General features: G+C 44.8%; 1 protein-coding gene across 1 annotated transcript in view; it reads left to right on the top strand.

Moving 5' to 3' along the window:
• Window positions 1-433: 433 nt before the first annotated feature.
• Window positions 434-18,026, top strand: part of GRIN2B (glutamate ionotropic receptor NMDA type subunit 2B) — a 173,253-nt gene continuing 155,660 nt past the window's right edge. The window contains exon 1 of the mRNA XM_054386527.1: window positions 434-844. Within this exon, the coding sequence (XP_054242502.1) occupies window positions 434-844 (411 nt within the window). The remainder of the gene's footprint in view (window positions 845-18,026) is intronic.

Genomic DNA, 18,026 nt, shown 5'->3' with positions numbered 1-18,026 from the left:
CACAAGCACCACTAATTCCTTTGTGTTGAGAGCAAGCACTTAGACCTGGGCTTGACATAAGCAATTAGTTTCACAAAGACAGCCAGTTGGCTGTCAAAGGACAATTCTCTATCACTTTTGACTTGGGTCTTAGAGTGACATTGGGCCTGAGAGATGACATGATCTCATCTTCTGCTGCCAGCTGTTGTATGAAGTGACTCCAAACTCTGCAGCAGGGGCGGGGCTGGGCTGACCCCCTCCCTTAACTTTATCAGAGTGTGTATTCCTAAATGTAGCCACAGGGCTAGGCAAAAAGGATTGGTGGGAGGAGGGCTGGTGGCTGAGGAAGATCAATGGACCTGCCTTGAAGGCTCAGTGCATGATTGATTGTCAGTTAATCACTTTCGCTTTTTCTTACTTTTCTTTCCTCCTTCAGGGAGTGTAAGAGCTGAAGATGAGGCCGAGGGGGGAGTGCTCCTGTACAAGGTTTTGGCTGGTGCTGGCAGTCCTCGCAGCAACAGGGAGCGGGGCCCATGCCCAGAAAAGCCACCCGAGCATTGGCATCGCGGTTATCCTGGTGGGGACCTCAGACGAAGTGGCCATCAAAGATGCCCACGAGAAAGATGACTTCCACCACCTTTCAGTGGTGCCTCGGGTGGAACTGGTGGCCATGAATGAGACAGATCCCAAGAGCATCATCACTCGCATCTGTGACCTCATGTCAGACCGGAAGATTCAAGGGGTAGTATTCGCTGATGACACAGACCAGGAAGCCATTGCCCAGATCCTGGACTTCATTTCTGCCCAGACCCTCACTCCCATCCTGGGCATCCATGGAGGCTCCTCTATGATCATGGCAGATAAGGTAAATTTGAGCTTCTTTCTATCACAGACCTGCAGATTGAAACTTAAACCAGAAAGAAATATCTTATTTTGTGATCTTATTCTGTATAGTCTCATGGGGCCAAAGGGTTGGGGGATTAGACAGTCTCAGATTCAAAGAGAGATTTAAAGAGATAAATGTGTGTAGCACTGCTGAGAAGAGCCTATTAGTCATATGGAGCTATCTGCAGCAGAGAAGAACTGAGGAAGGAAAGGAGCAGGAGAAGAGAGCTGTCAAAAAATCATCTCTTTTCTTTTTCCTTGGGAAGGGTAAAGAGTCTCTGACAATTGAGGGTTGTTTTGTTGAAAGGTTTTAGTTTTGCCTGTGTTTTACCATAGAAGAGCCAAGGATGCTATCCTGGGGTGTTTTTTTTTGTTTTTTTTTTTTTTTTCCCTGCATGCAGCTGGGAGGACATTGTGGTATTTTCAGGGACATTTAATGCAGCTCTTACATCTTAATTGGAAAATAATTGAATCTTTAATAAAGCCATCCTCTCTCAGAAGTGTTCATTAGCTCCTGAAGTTAAATAGGTGTTAGCTATAGCAACTAACCAGTCCAAACCAGCGCAGCTAAATCTTTCTTTTTTTTCTCTGCACTAATTTATTCCTTCATATCACTGACATTCCACTATTTTCCCAGGCCCCAGCCAGTCTTCTGGGGAACTACTACCCAAACAAGCCTTCCTACTATTGGTTTTGCATAGGGCACAATGCAGAAGGAGAAGCATCTTTGGCCAGCTGGTAACTCTCACCTTAGGGGAGCTTTCACAGGGACCGGATACAAGCCATCCTCCTGGGAGGAACAGGGGACTCAGCAACTCACACCACAGTGGCCTCCGTGCAGCTGTGGGCCAGTGGGATACCCAAAAGAAGCTGGCTGTCCTTTTCCCTGCAGGCTTGGTGCCACACAGAGTCAGGGCCAAGACCTTTGTTGAGAAGATCCTCTTGATCACATTTTGTGCTTCACGAAGAAGTAAAGAGGAACATGAGATGATAACCTTTTTCTTTTGCAGATCACTCTTAGCTGAATCTGAGATATTTAATTGGTCAGAATTTGGTCTAATTGGATGAAGGGGGCAGGCTTTCCTTGGAAAGAGATCTAGTGGGCTGAGAAATTCAGGCACTTCCTCTTTTGTTTACCTTGTAAATAAAAAATCCAGTGCAGATTATCATAGGTGAGTAGATGGGAATAAATTAACCACAAATTATTTTCTCAGTCTTTGACCAATGGTTCAGTTGCAAAAAATTGTTTTCTTCTATCAGTCTCTGAAATAAAGTAGTCATTGAATAAAAGAGAGACAGAGACCTGCTGGAGAGAATCCAACTGAGAGCCACGAGGCTGATTAAGGGACTTAAGCATCTCCCCTCTGAAGAGAGACTGAGAGCCCTGGGGCTATTTAGTCTTGAGAAGACTGAGAGGGGATCTCATCAATGTCTATAAATATCTGAGGGGTGGGTGTCAGGAGGAGGGGGCCAGGCACTTTTGGGTGGTTCACAGTGGACAATTGGTTCAAATTAGAACATAGAAGATTTCACCCCAACATGAGGAGAAACTTCTTTCCAGTGAGGGTGACAAAGCACTGGAACAGGCTGCCCAGGGGGGTTGTGGAGTCTCCTTCTCTGGAGACTTTCCAAACCCACCTGGATGCATTCCTGTGCAGACTACCCTAAGTGATCCTGCTCTGGCAGGGGGGTTGGACCTGATGATCTCTTGAGGTCCCTTCCAACCTCTGATATACTGTGAGACTGTGAAATAACCACAGACCTTTTTTTTTCTTTCTCCTTGAATAGTTGCACATGTGGTAAAGTCATCCTGCCCCATTCTACCCCCAGTAAAGCTTTTCTGCCTTGGAGGACAGTCAGGCAACAGCGCTGCATCTCGCTGCTTGGTTATCGATGTCTGTGCAAAAGAGGCCTGAAGCTTTACTTGAGCGATGCATTTAGCACTTATGGTGGCATTTTACATCCTCTTTGAACAAGCTGAAGTGTTACTGATGCCAGACCTCCTAAGCACTGGGAAAAAGTCCTTGTGACTTTGAACGTGGCAGGCCAAATTCTGATTTCAGATTCCTGCAGTGTAAACCCAGCATAGCCTCATTGCCTGTGGCAGGATTAGATCAGCTTTGTCCTGCTGTAATTCAAAGAGAAATTTGGCCTGCTGAACTTTGCAAAGACTTTTCTTTCTACCTGTCTCTAGTCTCTCCTTGGGAAGGCAGCATCTCCTCTGACTGCCCTGTGTATCCCACTGGCTCACTTCTGAAGAGCGTTCTGGCAGGCAGGCAGCCCATGGGGAGCTCAAAGGTGGAAGCCTTATGAATGAAGACCTCTGTTTTATCATAATCCTCTTTTTTTTTTTCTTCTCTCCAGTTTTGGAGACAGGAGAAACAGGTTATGTACAAAGATCTGGAATTTTAGGGAAGGCCAAGATTTCTTTTAAAGATAAACTGAAATGGCTGACCTCTACAGCTTCTGATTCACAGGTGCATAATCTTTAACAGATAATATTCGTTTGATGAATTGAACTAAAGTATATTAGAGAGCCAAGACATTGATATTCTACTAAAAATACAAAGTCAGACTGGTAAATCCTTAATCTATATTCCACAGAGGGCCTTGAGAGAGGCTCTGCTTTTAGTGACTTTTAGTCATAGAATCATAGAATAGTTTGGGTTGGAAGTGACCTTAAAGAACATCTAGTTCCAAACCCCTGCCATGGGCAGGGACACTTTCCACTAGATCAGGTTGTTCCAGGCCTTGCCCAGCCTGGCACACTTCCAGGGAAGTGGCATCCACAACCTCCCTGGGCAGCCTGTTTCAGTGTCTCACCATTCTGTCTCTCTGAAGAATTTCTTTCTAACATCCAATCTAAATCTACCCTCCTCCAGCTTCAATCCATTCCCTCTCATCCTATCACTACAAGCCCTTGTAAAAGTCTCTCCCCAGCTTTGTTGTAGGCCCTCTTCAAGTAATGAAAGGCTGCTCTAAGGTCTCCCAAGAGCCTTCTTTTCCCCAGGCTGAACAGCCCCAACTCTCCCAGCCTGTCCCCATAGGGGAGGTGCTCCGACTCTCTGATCATCCTTGTGGCTCTCCTCTGGACCTGCTCCAACAGTTTGATGTCCTTCTTGTCATGTTCTTTGCTGATGAGTTGTGTAGCTGGGGCTTGATCCTGCAGGCATGGATTGCTTCTTCCAGCACCCCCTCAACACCCATAGCAGTCAGCTAAGATTGAACTGGCTCAACATTTCACAGGTTCAGACCTGCACTTACAGCTTTGTTATGCTCCCTGTGCATTTGTGATCAGTAGCACCAATGCAACCTAAAGAATGCTGCAAAACACTGATGCCTTGGTGTGTCTGACAAGCCCTTTCTTCTCTGAATGTGAAAGCAAAAAAAAAAAAACAAAACAACCTCCTCAGTTAAACCACTTTCCCCAGAGTAGCATGTGAAATTCTGTTTCACCTTCAATGAGGATTTAATAAGTGTGTCTAGGAGGAAATTTAGGTCCATGTGTAAAAAAGGCTTTGTAATATACTGTGAAGGTGGTAAATTGAGACACCAAAAGGGCAGGAAAAATAAGATTTAAAAAAAAAATAAATTATAACAAGCCTGAATAATTTTTTCCCCTGTTTGTATAGACAGAAATGTTGTATAATGTGCACCACAGGCTGATTCATCTCAGTTCACATTCATTTGGAAGTTTGCTGCCTGCCAGGTAGAGGTCTAGGCATCAGTACAATCAGTAGGGAAGGAGGTAACTCCTGAGGACAATTCACCTCACCTGTATCAAGGTGCAATGAAATGCTTGTGGGACAGTCCTGTGTCCCCTCACTGACTACTGAAGATGGCTACACCCTGACTTGCTTGTGGTGTCTCCAGGTAAATGCAATGAAACCTGCCCTAGGTATAAACAGCAGGTGGAGGTATCTTGCTGAAAGTGTAACATCTGGATTTCCTGATTGTTTTCTTCAAACTCATACTCTTTAATAATGCATTTGATTAGAATTTGTAGATAATGATTGTATTTTCTCGATTTCCCCTGTATTATGCCTTTTCCCTCTGAAAAATAAGTGTATTAGAATTTGCATATGTTTTTGCTGTTTCTTTCCTCGGTGTTCATGTCCCAAAGCACACCTGTTCAGCTGTTGCAAAGTGCTGCACTTAATCACTGCCTAATTTGGCATCAGGAGAAAATGACCAGATGATCTGTGTGCACACTGTGATCTGAGTTTAGTTCCAGGAAAATGGTGAAGCACAGACATGACGTGCCCCAGCCGAGCTCTGGAGAGGCCACTTTGCCAAGGGAGAGCCTTGTCATAGCTCCTTCACTTCCTTTGGCCTCTGATGGATGTGCCAGCAGTGGCACCAAACAGCAGTCGTTTTTTCAGGGTTTGGTGGCCTAGGAGTGGTGGCTGAGGGGGGCAGGGGGAGTGGGGGTGTCTAATGGTCCCTGCATTAGCTTCTCTCAGAGGAACAAGCCTTGCAGCTGTGGGGCAGGGGAGAAGAGTGTTCACACTGTTTCAGCCCTACAAGGAAGCACTTAGTCCTTGTTTTTGTGCTAAGACCTTGAAAATGGACTAGGATGATATCATCATCTCACCTAGACCTTTGATGAAAAAGGGAATAACACAGATCACTGATGATCTGTGTTTAATCTGGAATAGATGAGATGGAGAGGGAGGAAATGGGCTAATGCTGAAATCTTGTGATCCAAGAACTTTGCTTGTGGAAGTTCTCTGGTCTCTTCAGTTTGCCTGAAGTTGGTCTCTTCAGTTTGCCCAAAGCTGCTGCAATGACATTTCTTTTTATAGCTTTGTGTTGCCTGATTTTAAGCAGTATTGTCCAGAGGACTGCAAAGCACTTGTGACCGGTCAGCATATCTGCTCCCATTCTAGTGTTTAAAATAATTTCTCCTTTCTCCCCAGTTGTTTTGAAATCAGAAATTAAATCCTATCACATTCTGGAAATAGCTGATGAATGAGGATGCTCTGTGTCAGGAGACTGACGGTGGGAGGAAACCTTCAAGGCTACAAATCAAACTTCAGTTCAGTTAAGCACGTGAACCTATATCTTGTGTTTGCAGACCTGAGACTGGAAATCTGGACTGGGCTTTCCTTCATTATATTTTCAATATTACCTAAACCCACTTCTGTGCGGAAGTAGGAGTTAAAGCAGCAGAAAAAGGAAATAACAATAATAATGCACATTTATAGGTGCCTTAAGAAAAAATTGTTGTCCAGATTTAGGACACTTACTGTGCTTGGAAAGATTTAGCTTCTTGCCTAAAAAATGACCACATCATTTGGCTGACTGGTCTGTTTTGTGATGATAGACTATTTTACTTTTTAAAATAACAGAAAAAAAAAACCAACCTAGTTGGTGAGAATGAAAAAGGAAAAGGTGAGAGCAGAAAATACCTTGGGTTCTCTTATACTGGAGCTGGTGACTATAATTTTGGTGGAACTGCCCCTTGCTGTTTCTCCACGGTCACATCATTTTGCCAATGCTTCTTGTCCAGTGCAGCTTTATAGTAACACAATGGAGCACAGGCAGGAAAAATATATTGGAAAAGAAGGATGATTATGTTTTCCCAGCTGAAAAGCATTCTCTTCTATCTCTGTGCCCCTTGCTATTTTCTCCAGGGCTTGCTCACACAGGGTATCCAAACTGTTGGAAATAAAATTGTAAGAAAGAACGATCTGTTAAATTGGGCTGTGCCTGCAATAAAATCAGTATAAAATCTACATGAAATTAACCTGAGATCTAAACACTGTGACCTGTTCTAGGTCAGATTCTCTTTCCCTTTCTCACACATCATAGGGCTGACTTTTCTGCTACTCTCTCCACTACCTTGCTTTTTTTACCCCATTCCTGCTGCAATTTCTCCTTCACCTTTCCATCCCTACTTCATAAATCCCTGTCCCCTTTTGTTTTGTTTTCTGTCGAGGTTTCCAAGACATGTTGTGCCTCTCTCTTTCAATGCTGAAGGTTGCTGTGATTGCTTCATGCCTGGGCCATGCTGCTGCAGCAATATTTGTTGGTATTTTGTTGGGGAGCAAGTCCAAACTTGGACAGTAAGTGTAAAGCATCAGGGAAGAAAACTAGCTGCTGGTCAGACTGAGGTGAGGGGATGCTGCAGGTACAGGGAAGCCAAAAGTAGATGAATAAGTTGAGCACCTAGATACACACTAAAACCAGGACAAAGTCAAAGACACTGGGACAGTGCTGCTAAAAGCAGAACATCTGTAATTAAAAGCAAAGCACTTTTACTCTCAGGTTTCCAAAGGTTAAATAAGAGAGATGCATGGGGAATGCAAACCTCATTTTTTGGATGTAAATTGGTTTAATTTCCATTAGGGATGACAGCTGAAATAATTTTTAGAGCCCTTGTGAGAAGGAAGTTCAGTTAAAAAAACCCAACACAACAACAACCAAACCAAAACCAAACCAAACCACAAACAAACACAAAACAACAAAATGAAACAAACACACACAAACAAACAAAAAAAAAGCAGTTTCTCTTTGAATGGATTATACGAACTGAAGTGAAATAAATTCCAAACAAAATGCTGCTTAGAAGGAGGGAAAGAAAAAGACAAATTCTGTTCTGCAAACATTGGAAGAGGTATTGGTTCAATGTTGGTAGAAGATTTCTATCCCTTTTTTCCCTCCAAAGCAAAATTATGTGCCGTTCATATAATTTCACAGAGCATCTTCATTTCTCTGAAGCTGCATTTGATGATAGTAATGGTTTAAATGTTAGATTAATCTACTGATTAGCAAAGATGAGTTTGATTTTAAAAAATCAGGTCGAATCAAAATAAGCAGTTTCCCTGCAAGCTCTTAATAATTTTATCAAGGACATGATGAATACACTTCTTTTGCTTTTTAGTACTCAGTTTCCTTTTGCTGCCAAATGAAAGCTCTGTGTAGCTGACAAGTAATGAACTAAATATCATGTGTCCTCAAACTACAAATCTGCTGCAAAAGTTGGGGAGGGAATAAGAAAGGTAGGTCACAGAGATCTAGAGAATAAAAGCCAGTATTGTATGGCAATGATGGTTTTCCCTTGGGTATACATATGTACTAACACGCCAGGTGGATCTGTAATTGAAGTTTACATCTGTGACTGATCCATTCACACCAAATTCCATTTTTTTCTCCATATAAAGAAAGGGGAACATAGGTAGTGTATTTGTGTGGAGCTTAATTAACATCTGTGAATTTCGCTAGAGCAATTTTGACTACTTCACAAATAAATTACAGTGCTTAAAATCCCTCAGATATTAGGGAACCTGGAAATGAACTTTTAAGAGCTTTAACCTCTCCCCAGGGCCATTAATCCTTCAATGTTAACTCTCATTTTCTAAACAAGAGCTCAAGTGCTCTTGTCAATATTATTTCAGTGGGGAAAAAAGAAGATTTTTCAAAGAAATTAATTGCTTCTTTTATTATACATATTTTAACAATAGCCATTTTTATTTATTTATTTTAAAAGTTTTTCTCTATTTTGTCTCCCATTTGCTTAGAGGGAACTCCATTTCAAGGCCTTAACTTTTTTTTTTTTTTTTTTTTTGAGTATTGTTTTCTAGAGTCACAAGACAGAAATCTGGAGGGGTGATGTTGTTGTAGTTGTTTTTTTCTTTTTTTTCCACTTAAGAAAAAGCAAGAAGAAATCCCCCTAAAAAAATCTTATGGAAATATAGCTTCTTCTGAAATATCCCCATCACTTTTTGCCCCCTAATAATTTCTACTGGATGTACTTTGTATCTTCACTAAAGCTATGGGAAAAGCAGAGCCTTGGGCACTTTAAACCTTGAAGGTACCATCTGAACTTGAGTGTTAAAATGCTGAGGAGGATAAAACCCAGAGAGGCCCTGGTGAGGCTCACAACCTACCAAAGTGCCACTTGCAGTGGCAGTGCTGGAGCAGGGGTAGGATGCTGAAGGAGAGGATGGCTACACAGAGGCATGGATGCCTTCCTTTGGCAGAACCTGTCCCAGATGACAAACACCAGGCAAACATGAAGTCTGATTCCCTTACATCAGCTTTTTGTTGCTATTTATAAGCTGCTTTATTTTGGGTCATAGAATTCTTCTTCCAGGAGTACTGAGCATTAGTTTTCTTCTGTTGTTATAGTGATGTGTTTTTTTGAGTGACAGAAGACCTTTCCTTGCCTAGCTCTGAATGCAACCACTGCTGACTACCTGAGAGAAAAAGAAGCTGAATTCTCCTCTTTCCTATTAATATTTAAATCCTGTGTTGCCATTGTCTACCTGGAAATAGAAGTATTGAAACATTGGTGAGGAAAAGGTTGATTTCCACCCAGCTTGAACCTGGCAAGTAATGGGGCTTTCATGAACAAGTTATTTCCTATTACATTTCTAACCTTGATTTTCACACTGATGATATTTAAGTAGCTGTCCAAATCTGCAAGCACTTATCTAGAGAAAATCTGGGAGCTTGATGGAATTTGACCCAAAGTTATTTATAATCATTATTATAACCCCTTTCTTCAAAATGAAAAGCACAACACAAAAGTATTAAATCAATTTGTGCCATCCCCAGCCGGACAAGGAGATTAGTTTCTTCATTCTGGAGCAGGCAGCCCTTTATTACAACCCCAAGCAGTTACTTGTCTCACAAAATCTAAATTAATTACACTCAAATTTGTCCCTACCCTAGACTGGCCTGGAAATGAAATTGAAAACACTGAGTGTGAAATTGCCCGCTGCTGCTGCTGCTGCTGCTGCTGCTGCTTCAGATCCGTGTGTCAGTCCCCAGTAACCGCGGGACAGAGAGAAACAATCCTTTCCAGGGAGGCTCTTATTCACTTTGACTTTTATTTGCCTCATTAACCAAGTTTGGAGGGGATGGATTATGAAGGAAGTTAAGGGAATTGCACGTACACACAGGCTGGGGAGAAAAAGAATAGAGACAAACATATAATTGTGGCCTGTGACTCTGTGAAGGGGCTGGAGGAACTGGTATGTGAAGAAAGAGTGAAAGAGCTCTCTGTGAGTGCTGTGGGTTGGCTGAGCAGTGACTCAGGGCAGGGTTTATACATGCAGTGGGTAGAGGTAGCCTGAGATTAGCGAAAATAGTGCTGGGTGTATCTGACAAAAGTAGGAGCCACAGGATAAAGCTGAGAAAAGAGATTAGATGAAGAAGATGAAGAAGGGGGTTGGAACACCTCTCCTATGAAGACAGGCTGAGGGAGCTGGGGTTGTTCAGCCTGGAAAAAGAGAAGGCTCCAGGGAGACCTTAAAGCATCCTTACAGTACCTGAAGCAGACCTACAAGAAGGATGGAGAGAGACTCTTTACAAAGGCCTGTAGTGATAGGACGAGGGGCAATGGCTTCAAACTAGAGAAGAGTAGGTTTGGATTGGATGTTAGGAACAAGTTCTTTACCGTAAGGGTAGTGGAATGCTGGAACAGATTGCCCAGGAGGTTGTTGGGGCCCTGGACCTGGAGATATTTAAGGTGAGGCTTGACAGGGCTCTGGGCAACCTGATCTAGTTGAGGATGCCCCTGCATCTCCTGAATCTAGGGGGGGAAATATAAAATTAAAAAAAAAAAAAGAAAAAAAGGAAAAAGGAGAGAGTAAGTTCTGAGAGTGACTAAAAAAAAGACCAAACCCTAAATTCTCTGTTGAGGCAATTTTACTCTGTGCTTGACAATATCTTCTGGCTGTGTATCTATGAGGTATCTGATATTAACAATAAATGCAAGTATTGTAGGAAGGGATGAAGAAGAAATGAAAGACAAGGAGAGTCTGAGGATGGACAGGACAAAAATCAAGAAAGGCAGGCACACAGAGTGAGCAGGACTGATCTAAAGGGTGCCAGTGGAATCAAACAAGTTTCATAGACCCAAGTCCTCACTGCAGCTCTGCTGTAAATCATGACTATAAGATAGTTGCTCAACTTCTGCCTGCAACAATTGCCCTTTGCAAAAAGACTCTTAACAGTGTTTTTGTGAAGTGCTTTGAGCTCTACACAAGGCAAAGGCTACCTAATTGCTGGGGAGCAATTAATGGATTTTTCTAGCTGAAGTAAATACAATGCTTCATATGAAAATCTGAACTCCAGGAGGAGAGGCTGTAACCCCTATTAGAGGTGGCTGAATAGCTGCAGCATGGAGGAGAACTTATTGTATGCAGGGCTGATAGTACTGCCTATTGTAAGCTTGCCCAGCGTTCCTCATTATAAGATCCTCTTGGGGCTTTCCTGTAACTTTGCCAGACTACGACTGTTTGAGCAAAATTTCCTATTCCAGGTGTATGCCTCAAGCTGATTGATTTATTTAGCTATTTATTTGGGAAATAAAACAGCTTTCTCTGGAATCGTGGCACAGGAAGATACGTGATTTACCCACGTGGCACGTGCTGGAATGATTTCCTCCAAAGGTTCTGCCTGAACATCACAAGTCCTCAGAGGAAGGGCACAGGGCTGGAATGAATGTTTTGCAGGGGAGGACTTTTAACCAGGGATGTATTCTTCTACCACTGCATAGGTTGCACCAAGTTTGGCCTTGTTAAAAGCCTGAGAAATTCTGTATGTGCAGCAGAGACTTTATAGATGTTTGCCAACTATCTTGAAAAAAACTTGTCCTTGCAGACTGTGTTTCGAAACTGCACCTGGACCTGGGGCTGCACAGGCAGTGCTGGGGCTGGAGATGTCTTGTGGGGTCCTGGTGGGATCCAGCCAGAAAAAATGTGCTGTGCAGCAGAGGATCTGGGTTCATGGGTGAGGTGGAGGGGCATGCAGGGTGTGATGAGGGACCAGTGCATAGTGGGAGCATTTGGAAGAGATCCTGAAACAAGGAAATGGAATGGGGGCTGGAAAAAAGTGGGAAACGGGAGATGGAGATGGGAAAGGAGAGGAAAGAGGAAGAGATGTGCTTGCCCAGGTGATGCTGCCTGTGCAGGTGATGTTGCTTGCCTTGCCATGGGAGCAAGAGCTGGGGAGTGGGGTGTGGCAGAACTGCTATGAGATGTGGAGTGGGAAATGAGAGTGTAAAACCTGTCAGGTGGAAATTTCATGATGGGAGCAGGTCTGGGCTGAGGCAGGGCACAGGGCAGTGGGATCAGGCAATAATGCTTTCCCTGGGAGCACTTCTTCCCCTTCCAGTCAGACAGAAATGTTCCCTTCCTGCTCTGCACTGAGCTACAAAGGGAGTCACAGATGGCTGCAGGTGGGGGGGACAAGACACTGTCATCAGTGCTTCTCCCTGGGGGAAGACAAGTGGGTCTTTCAAAGCGTGCCTGAGGCTGACTTGGCTATGCCCCTCCTTAGCCAGCACACCCTGCTCAGTGGCCCCAGGCCTGTTGGGGAGAGGAAAAAGCTGGGAGGAGGAAGCAGACCTCTCACAGTCTCTGCCAGCTGTCTGGCTTGCGGTGAGCATGGTCACTGTCAAACCCCTGTGCTGGAAGGGGCAGACAGAAGCCATCAAGAGGATGCTCTGTGATGGCTCCTCCAGGTGCATCCTTGCTCCCACCTGGGCACTTGCTTGCTGCTTGCTTTTTGTGGAGGCAGAGCTGTGTCCTTACCCCCGTGGCTTGCTGCAGCAGTGCAGAGGTGTGGGATGAAGAGCTACATGGCATGGCCCTGCTAGGGGGCTGGGCAGCACGTCCAGCAGGCTGTGAGCCTTGCTGGGTCTCAAATCCTCCTCCACCCCTGCCTCCCTTCCCCTCTTCATCCTTTCCTTACTTCCTTTCCTCTCACCTTCTCCTGTCTGTCACTCTACCCACTTCTTAATTATTGTTTGCACTGTGCTTTCAAAATGCCATGTTCTGTATGTGTTAAATGCTTTTATTATTATTATTATTATTTCTCCTTTTCCATTTGCATCCTTCACCTTCTTTTCTCTTGCTATTGTGGCTTCCAGAGAGAACTGTGTGGGCTTACATTATTTATAGCTGTGTGAGAGTAATTACAGAAATGATTTAATTACTCAGTTAATGCTATTCTCCACATCACCAGCTTGAAAAGCTGGTGATCCTCTCACTGCAACCAAACATGCAGTCTAGCATTTTCTCTACCATGCTATGCAGAAGCAGTTAAGGAGAGGTGAAGCTTGGGGAAAGGTTTTTGACAGCCTTGCACATCGCTGGTTACTCCTCCTGGACTAAGGGATGAGGCTACTGGGCCCACAAAGACCTGGCCAGGGACAACATATGGTGTAACCTCAGCTGAAGCAGAGCTGCCTGTGAGGGTGTAGTGTGAGGTGAGGGTTCATAGCTCCCAGCTGATGGGGGGACCCTCCAACACAAAACCACTTGAGGTGAAGTTTGAATGTTTGGTGTGCTGCATTAACCAACTCTTCTTTCTCAAAGGTCAGAGATCTGGGAGGATTTCTATTTAAATCTGGCAAATCACAGGGTTCATGAACCCTGAGCGGGACTGAGTGTGAAGTAAAACTGCCACCACCAGAAATATTCTTCCTTGCAAGTGGCTGCAAGTACCCTCTTGAAATATCTGAGCTTTCTTTCCAATGGGGATAGCCTAGTCTTGCTGAGACTTCTCCCACTGGAATTATGGTGTTTCCATCACTTCCAGTTGACAAAGGCTAGTGGTGAGCAGGGAATCTTCTGATGCTAGTGCAGTATGGAAGGAGGTTGAGAGAGTACATGCTTTCCTTCAGGGGATGGACTGAGCCAATGGTTACCATTATCTTTTAGTTATCTACTAGAGACAGTTAATAAAACCCCCACAAAACACCTGGTGAGCTCAGGGGAAATGTAAGGAAGTCAGCCCTCTTCTGAAGGTACTGTAGATAAAAAGGAAGGGTCAATGGATTCTCAACAAAGGAGACAGTCACTTAGGAAGTGGAGAGAGAGGCTCTTGTTGGATAATGGTGCATTGTCAGATAATGGTGTATTGAGAGAGCATCTCTCAGAAGTGCCTTCCACGTCTCCAAGTTGCCTGGCTCCATTTGGGCTCCTTCACAGCCTGGGCTGTGGGCCAGGCTCAGCCTGTTCCTCGACATGGCAGGGCTGGGTGGGTGGTGGGAGCGTTGGGAACAGGTGGCATCAGGGCTGGTGGAGTGGAGCACCTTTTCCATGCGGTACTGCCTGCCAAGCTGTCAGGTGCAGGACACCTGGTATCTGAATGGGCTCTGCCAGCCTCCCAGGAAGCGATGGCAATCGAGTAAGTAGGCTAAAGTGGTTTGAGTGTAAACAGTGATTACAGGTGCTGTTTTCCTTTTTTTTTTTTTTTTGTCAGTATCTAATATGAGAGAGGTTAAGGCAGCCCAAATTTTAAAACGTGCTGGGCATCTCCACCTTCTGAAAGCTGGGCCTTCTATATTGTGTCTCTGAATAGACACCCAGAATCCCTCACTGCTTTTGCAAATCCAAACTAGAGGCTTTTCTTCCCTCTCTAAATCTGGCACACTTGAACGTGGATTTTATGACCTGACATTGGAGCAGCTTGTTGAGAAGACAGAGTGAGTGGAATGGTGATGGAACAAGTAATTTTGTCATCTCCCAAATGAATGAATCCTGTTTTCAGCAGATTCACATCTCATGGTTAATTGACTCTTTAACTGAACTATATGCTAAGACTGTAATATGAATTCAGCCCTTCGTAACCAGAGGGTCCATAGAGCTGAACTCATTTTTCCCCCAGTGGTGAGGACTGGGGGCATTAAAAGATCTTATTTCTCCACCCACTGCCCTGCTTCAACTAGAAGATGCCCAGTCCAAGTGGGTTTGCCCATAGCAGCTTCATTTTTTCAGGAGCTGGCTGCACCTTGTCCCTACAATAATCCTCATTCTCTGCAGGTCCTATTCCTTTTCCCCCAGCTTCCACTGTGTCTTTTACACACACTGGCTGGGCAAAAGTGAGATGTGCTGTGGTGCCCTGGGGGTTCTGTGTATAAGGGCTGCCCACTACAGGCTTGCTGCCAGGTCAGGATGAAATTTATTTGATTGCCTGGTGAGCCTTTGACTGTGAGTGGGTGAATCATACACACTGCTGTGGGGCCAGACAAAGGCTTTGGGACTACATGCAGTTGCAGGCTGTGTTTTGTACAGCACAGTAAGGATTTATTTCTCCTTAAGTCAAATCAGGTGGAAATTGGCCAGCAGGTTCAAGTGTTACCAGGAAGCCTGGCTCATGTATGCACAAATGCACACACCATTCCAGTGCTCTGTGACCCTCACAGGGAAGAAGTTCCTCCTCATGTTGAGGTGGAACCTCCTGTGCTGCAGTTTATACCCATTGCCCCTTGTCCTATCACAGGGCACAGCTGAGCAGAGCCTGTCCCCTCCCTCTTGACCCCCAACCCTCAGATATTTATAAACATTTATTAACTCCCCTCTCAGTCTTCTCCAGACTACAAAGCCCCAGGCTCTCAGCCTCTCCTCACAGGGCACATGCTCCAGTCCCTTAATCATCCTGGTAGCTCTCTGTTGGATTCTCTCCAGCAGATCCTTGTCCCTCTTGAACTGGGGAGCCCAAAACTGGATGCAAAGCCGTGTGTTGGTGCCCCTCAGGAGCTGTGATTGCTGCACAAGTGACCCATGCACAGGCTTGCAGCCTGCTGGCCCTGCCTACCACGTGCTCCCGCGGTGACTCACTGGGATTCAGCCCAGCGCCAGCCTGCTCCGCGACGCACACCGACAGGCGTGGAACGGAGCAATGCTGTCTCTAGGGCTTGGCTGTGTGCCTCCCACTGGTGCTCAGCACACCCATGAGCTCTGGGATTCACCCTGGCACCCTGGTGGCTTGGATGGCAGCAGCAAACGAGATGTAATCTTGCAAAGGCACTTCACAGAATCATAGAACAGTTTGGGTTGGAAGGGACCACCAAAGGTCGTCTAGTCCAACCCCTCTGCACTCAGCAGGGACATCCTCCACTAGACCAGGCTGCTCAGGGCCTTGTCAATCCTGTCCTTGAATATCTCCAGGGATGAGGATGTTGCATGCTCCTATCAGCTTCTGAAGGAGAACATGGCACAAGGCTTGGAGATTTTAATATTTCTATCCCTAACTGGACCTCTTGAGAAAAGAAATTAGCCTGATGACAGCAGCAGTAATTGGATCATTCCATTAGTGTCCTCTATGGAAGAGGAGGGCATGTGCCTGTAACTGTATCTTCAATGGAGAGGCTTAAAATTTGCACTTAAAATGTGGATTGCACCTTGGTTTTCTTCATAACTGACAAGCAGACATCTGTTTTCTGTCCCACTTTTTTTCTGCCTTTGGGCCAGCTGAGATTTTTTGTCCAGCCTTATTCTTAGCCTTGTGGGAAGTCTACAGCAAAGTGTGGTGGTTTTGCTTCCTTAAGTGACACTGAAGGACCTTTAATAAGTGAGTGCCTGAAGATGAAAATAAGGGTGTGTGTATCCCTTGATCTAGGGGAGGGGATGTGCTGAAAGGGCTGAACCCCTGGGAAGGGGAGAGATGGGAAGGTCTGGAAAGTATAATGAGAAGAAATGGTGGGCAGGGAAGTGCACAGCAAACTCTGGACATGTCTCTGAGCAGTGAGTCCTCCTTGGCTCCCTGAGCTAACTGCAGTTGCAGTATAAACACTGAAATAATTTGTAATGAGACTGACACAGTTTTGGAGTATGTGCATGCCTGCAGAAGACAGCACTGTTGAGGTGTAAGGAGATAGGGAGGAACTGGACAGAGGATAAACCAGACAGCTTTCTCCTTCTGCTATTTTTGGTCGTCTAACAGTCTCCAAACTCATATGACCTCTCTGTCTTCTGTTTAATAGGCTCTGATTAGCTCTTGGTAAACTTTTGCTTATTTGGAATCTGCTACAGGTGAGTTTTGCTGGACTTTTGGCGTGTCCAAATGTTTGATACAGTCATTACCTGACCAGAGATGTTATTTTTTAATTTTATTTTTTTGCTAGTCAATGGGTTCCTTAATTTCAATTTAATAAGTCACTTTGTGCTCCATTAATTAAGCCTTCATGCAGAATGTTTAATGCTAAAGTGTGCTCGCCTGCAGATGGTGGAACAGCTTCATTTAGTGAATGGCTGGAGACCTCACTGGGACGTGCCCATGGTCCATTCTCCCCCAATGAGCCATGCTGCCATTAACCTTCACTGTCTCCATGTCCTGGCATGAGGCTGTGGGGCTCATCCTCACCAGGGCTTGTGCCAAGCTGTTCTCTCTGTCTGATCCCTCTGCCCTTGCCCATGCTCCCCTTGAAGATTTTATGTGCACATGTGGATTTGAAGTTTCAGCTGCTTAATTGTTGTAAACTGAAGCTGTGGATGGCAGCTTTCTTCCCAGAGGCAGAACTAGCTGGCAAAACCATGCCGTGGTGCTGACCACTGGGATAAGAAATGGAAGTTGTGAATGGTATTTTGTCTCCTGTGTGCTTAGGCTCACATTTCTGTCCACTGGTCACTGTACTGGTCCAGCAACGTGTTGCTCTGTGTCTTGAGGTGTGCCTGGAGTAATGCTCAGTAATATACAATACAAGCTGTGGGGAAGCATTTGGCTCTTCCAGAGTGCCAGGAGCCAGCCAGCAGCTCTTGCTGTGCTGCTGCTGCTTTAAAATATACAAATCTCTCAAATCATTCTCTGATGCCTTTTTTGTTTGGTAGTAGAGGAGTGAGTTTAGTTTTTCCTTTCCCTCCTCACTTGGTCTGGTCTAGACTGCAATACCAGGAAAAACATCTTCTTGCTTGGCATGTTTGGATTTCTATGGCCAGGGAGAAGTGGTTCTGTACAGGAATGGTTAACAGCAGGTGGAAGGCATGTGGCTGTGTCTCTGTAACTCTGCCTGAGCAGAAGCATGTCCTGTGTCCTCCTCCACACTCTGCTATCAAGGAATCCTTTTGGCCAAATATTTTGCTGCCATTTGCTGAACAAATCAGGTAGGGAAATGAGCTAACATAAGTAGGTTACTTATAAGGTGACAGGAATCTTGTTGTGACAATCAATTTGCCTCTTTGCAATTAGGAATCTGTAGAGGATTGTCCTCTAGGAATTCATCCTCTGGGATTTGTTCCTTCAGTTACAAGGAAGGAACCTCCAGAGGGTAAAGTCATATTCTGATATTCCTCTCCTGCTACTCACCTGGACTTACAATTCTTTGTACTGCATGATAGAATCATAGAATGGTCTGGGTTGGAAGGGACCTCCAAAGGTCATCTAGTCCAACCCCCTCTGCAGTAAGCAGGGGCATCCTCAACTAG

The sequence above is a fragment of the Indicator indicator genome, chromosome 14, assembly GCF_027791375.1.
Source record: "Indicator indicator isolate 239-I01 chromosome 14, UM_Iind_1.1, whole genome shotgun sequence".
In the NCBI taxonomy this organism is placed as follows: domain Eukaryota; kingdom Metazoa; phylum Chordata; class Aves; order Piciformes; family Indicatoridae; genus Indicator; species Indicator indicator.
This window is presented reverse-complemented; position numbering and strand designations above follow the sequence as displayed.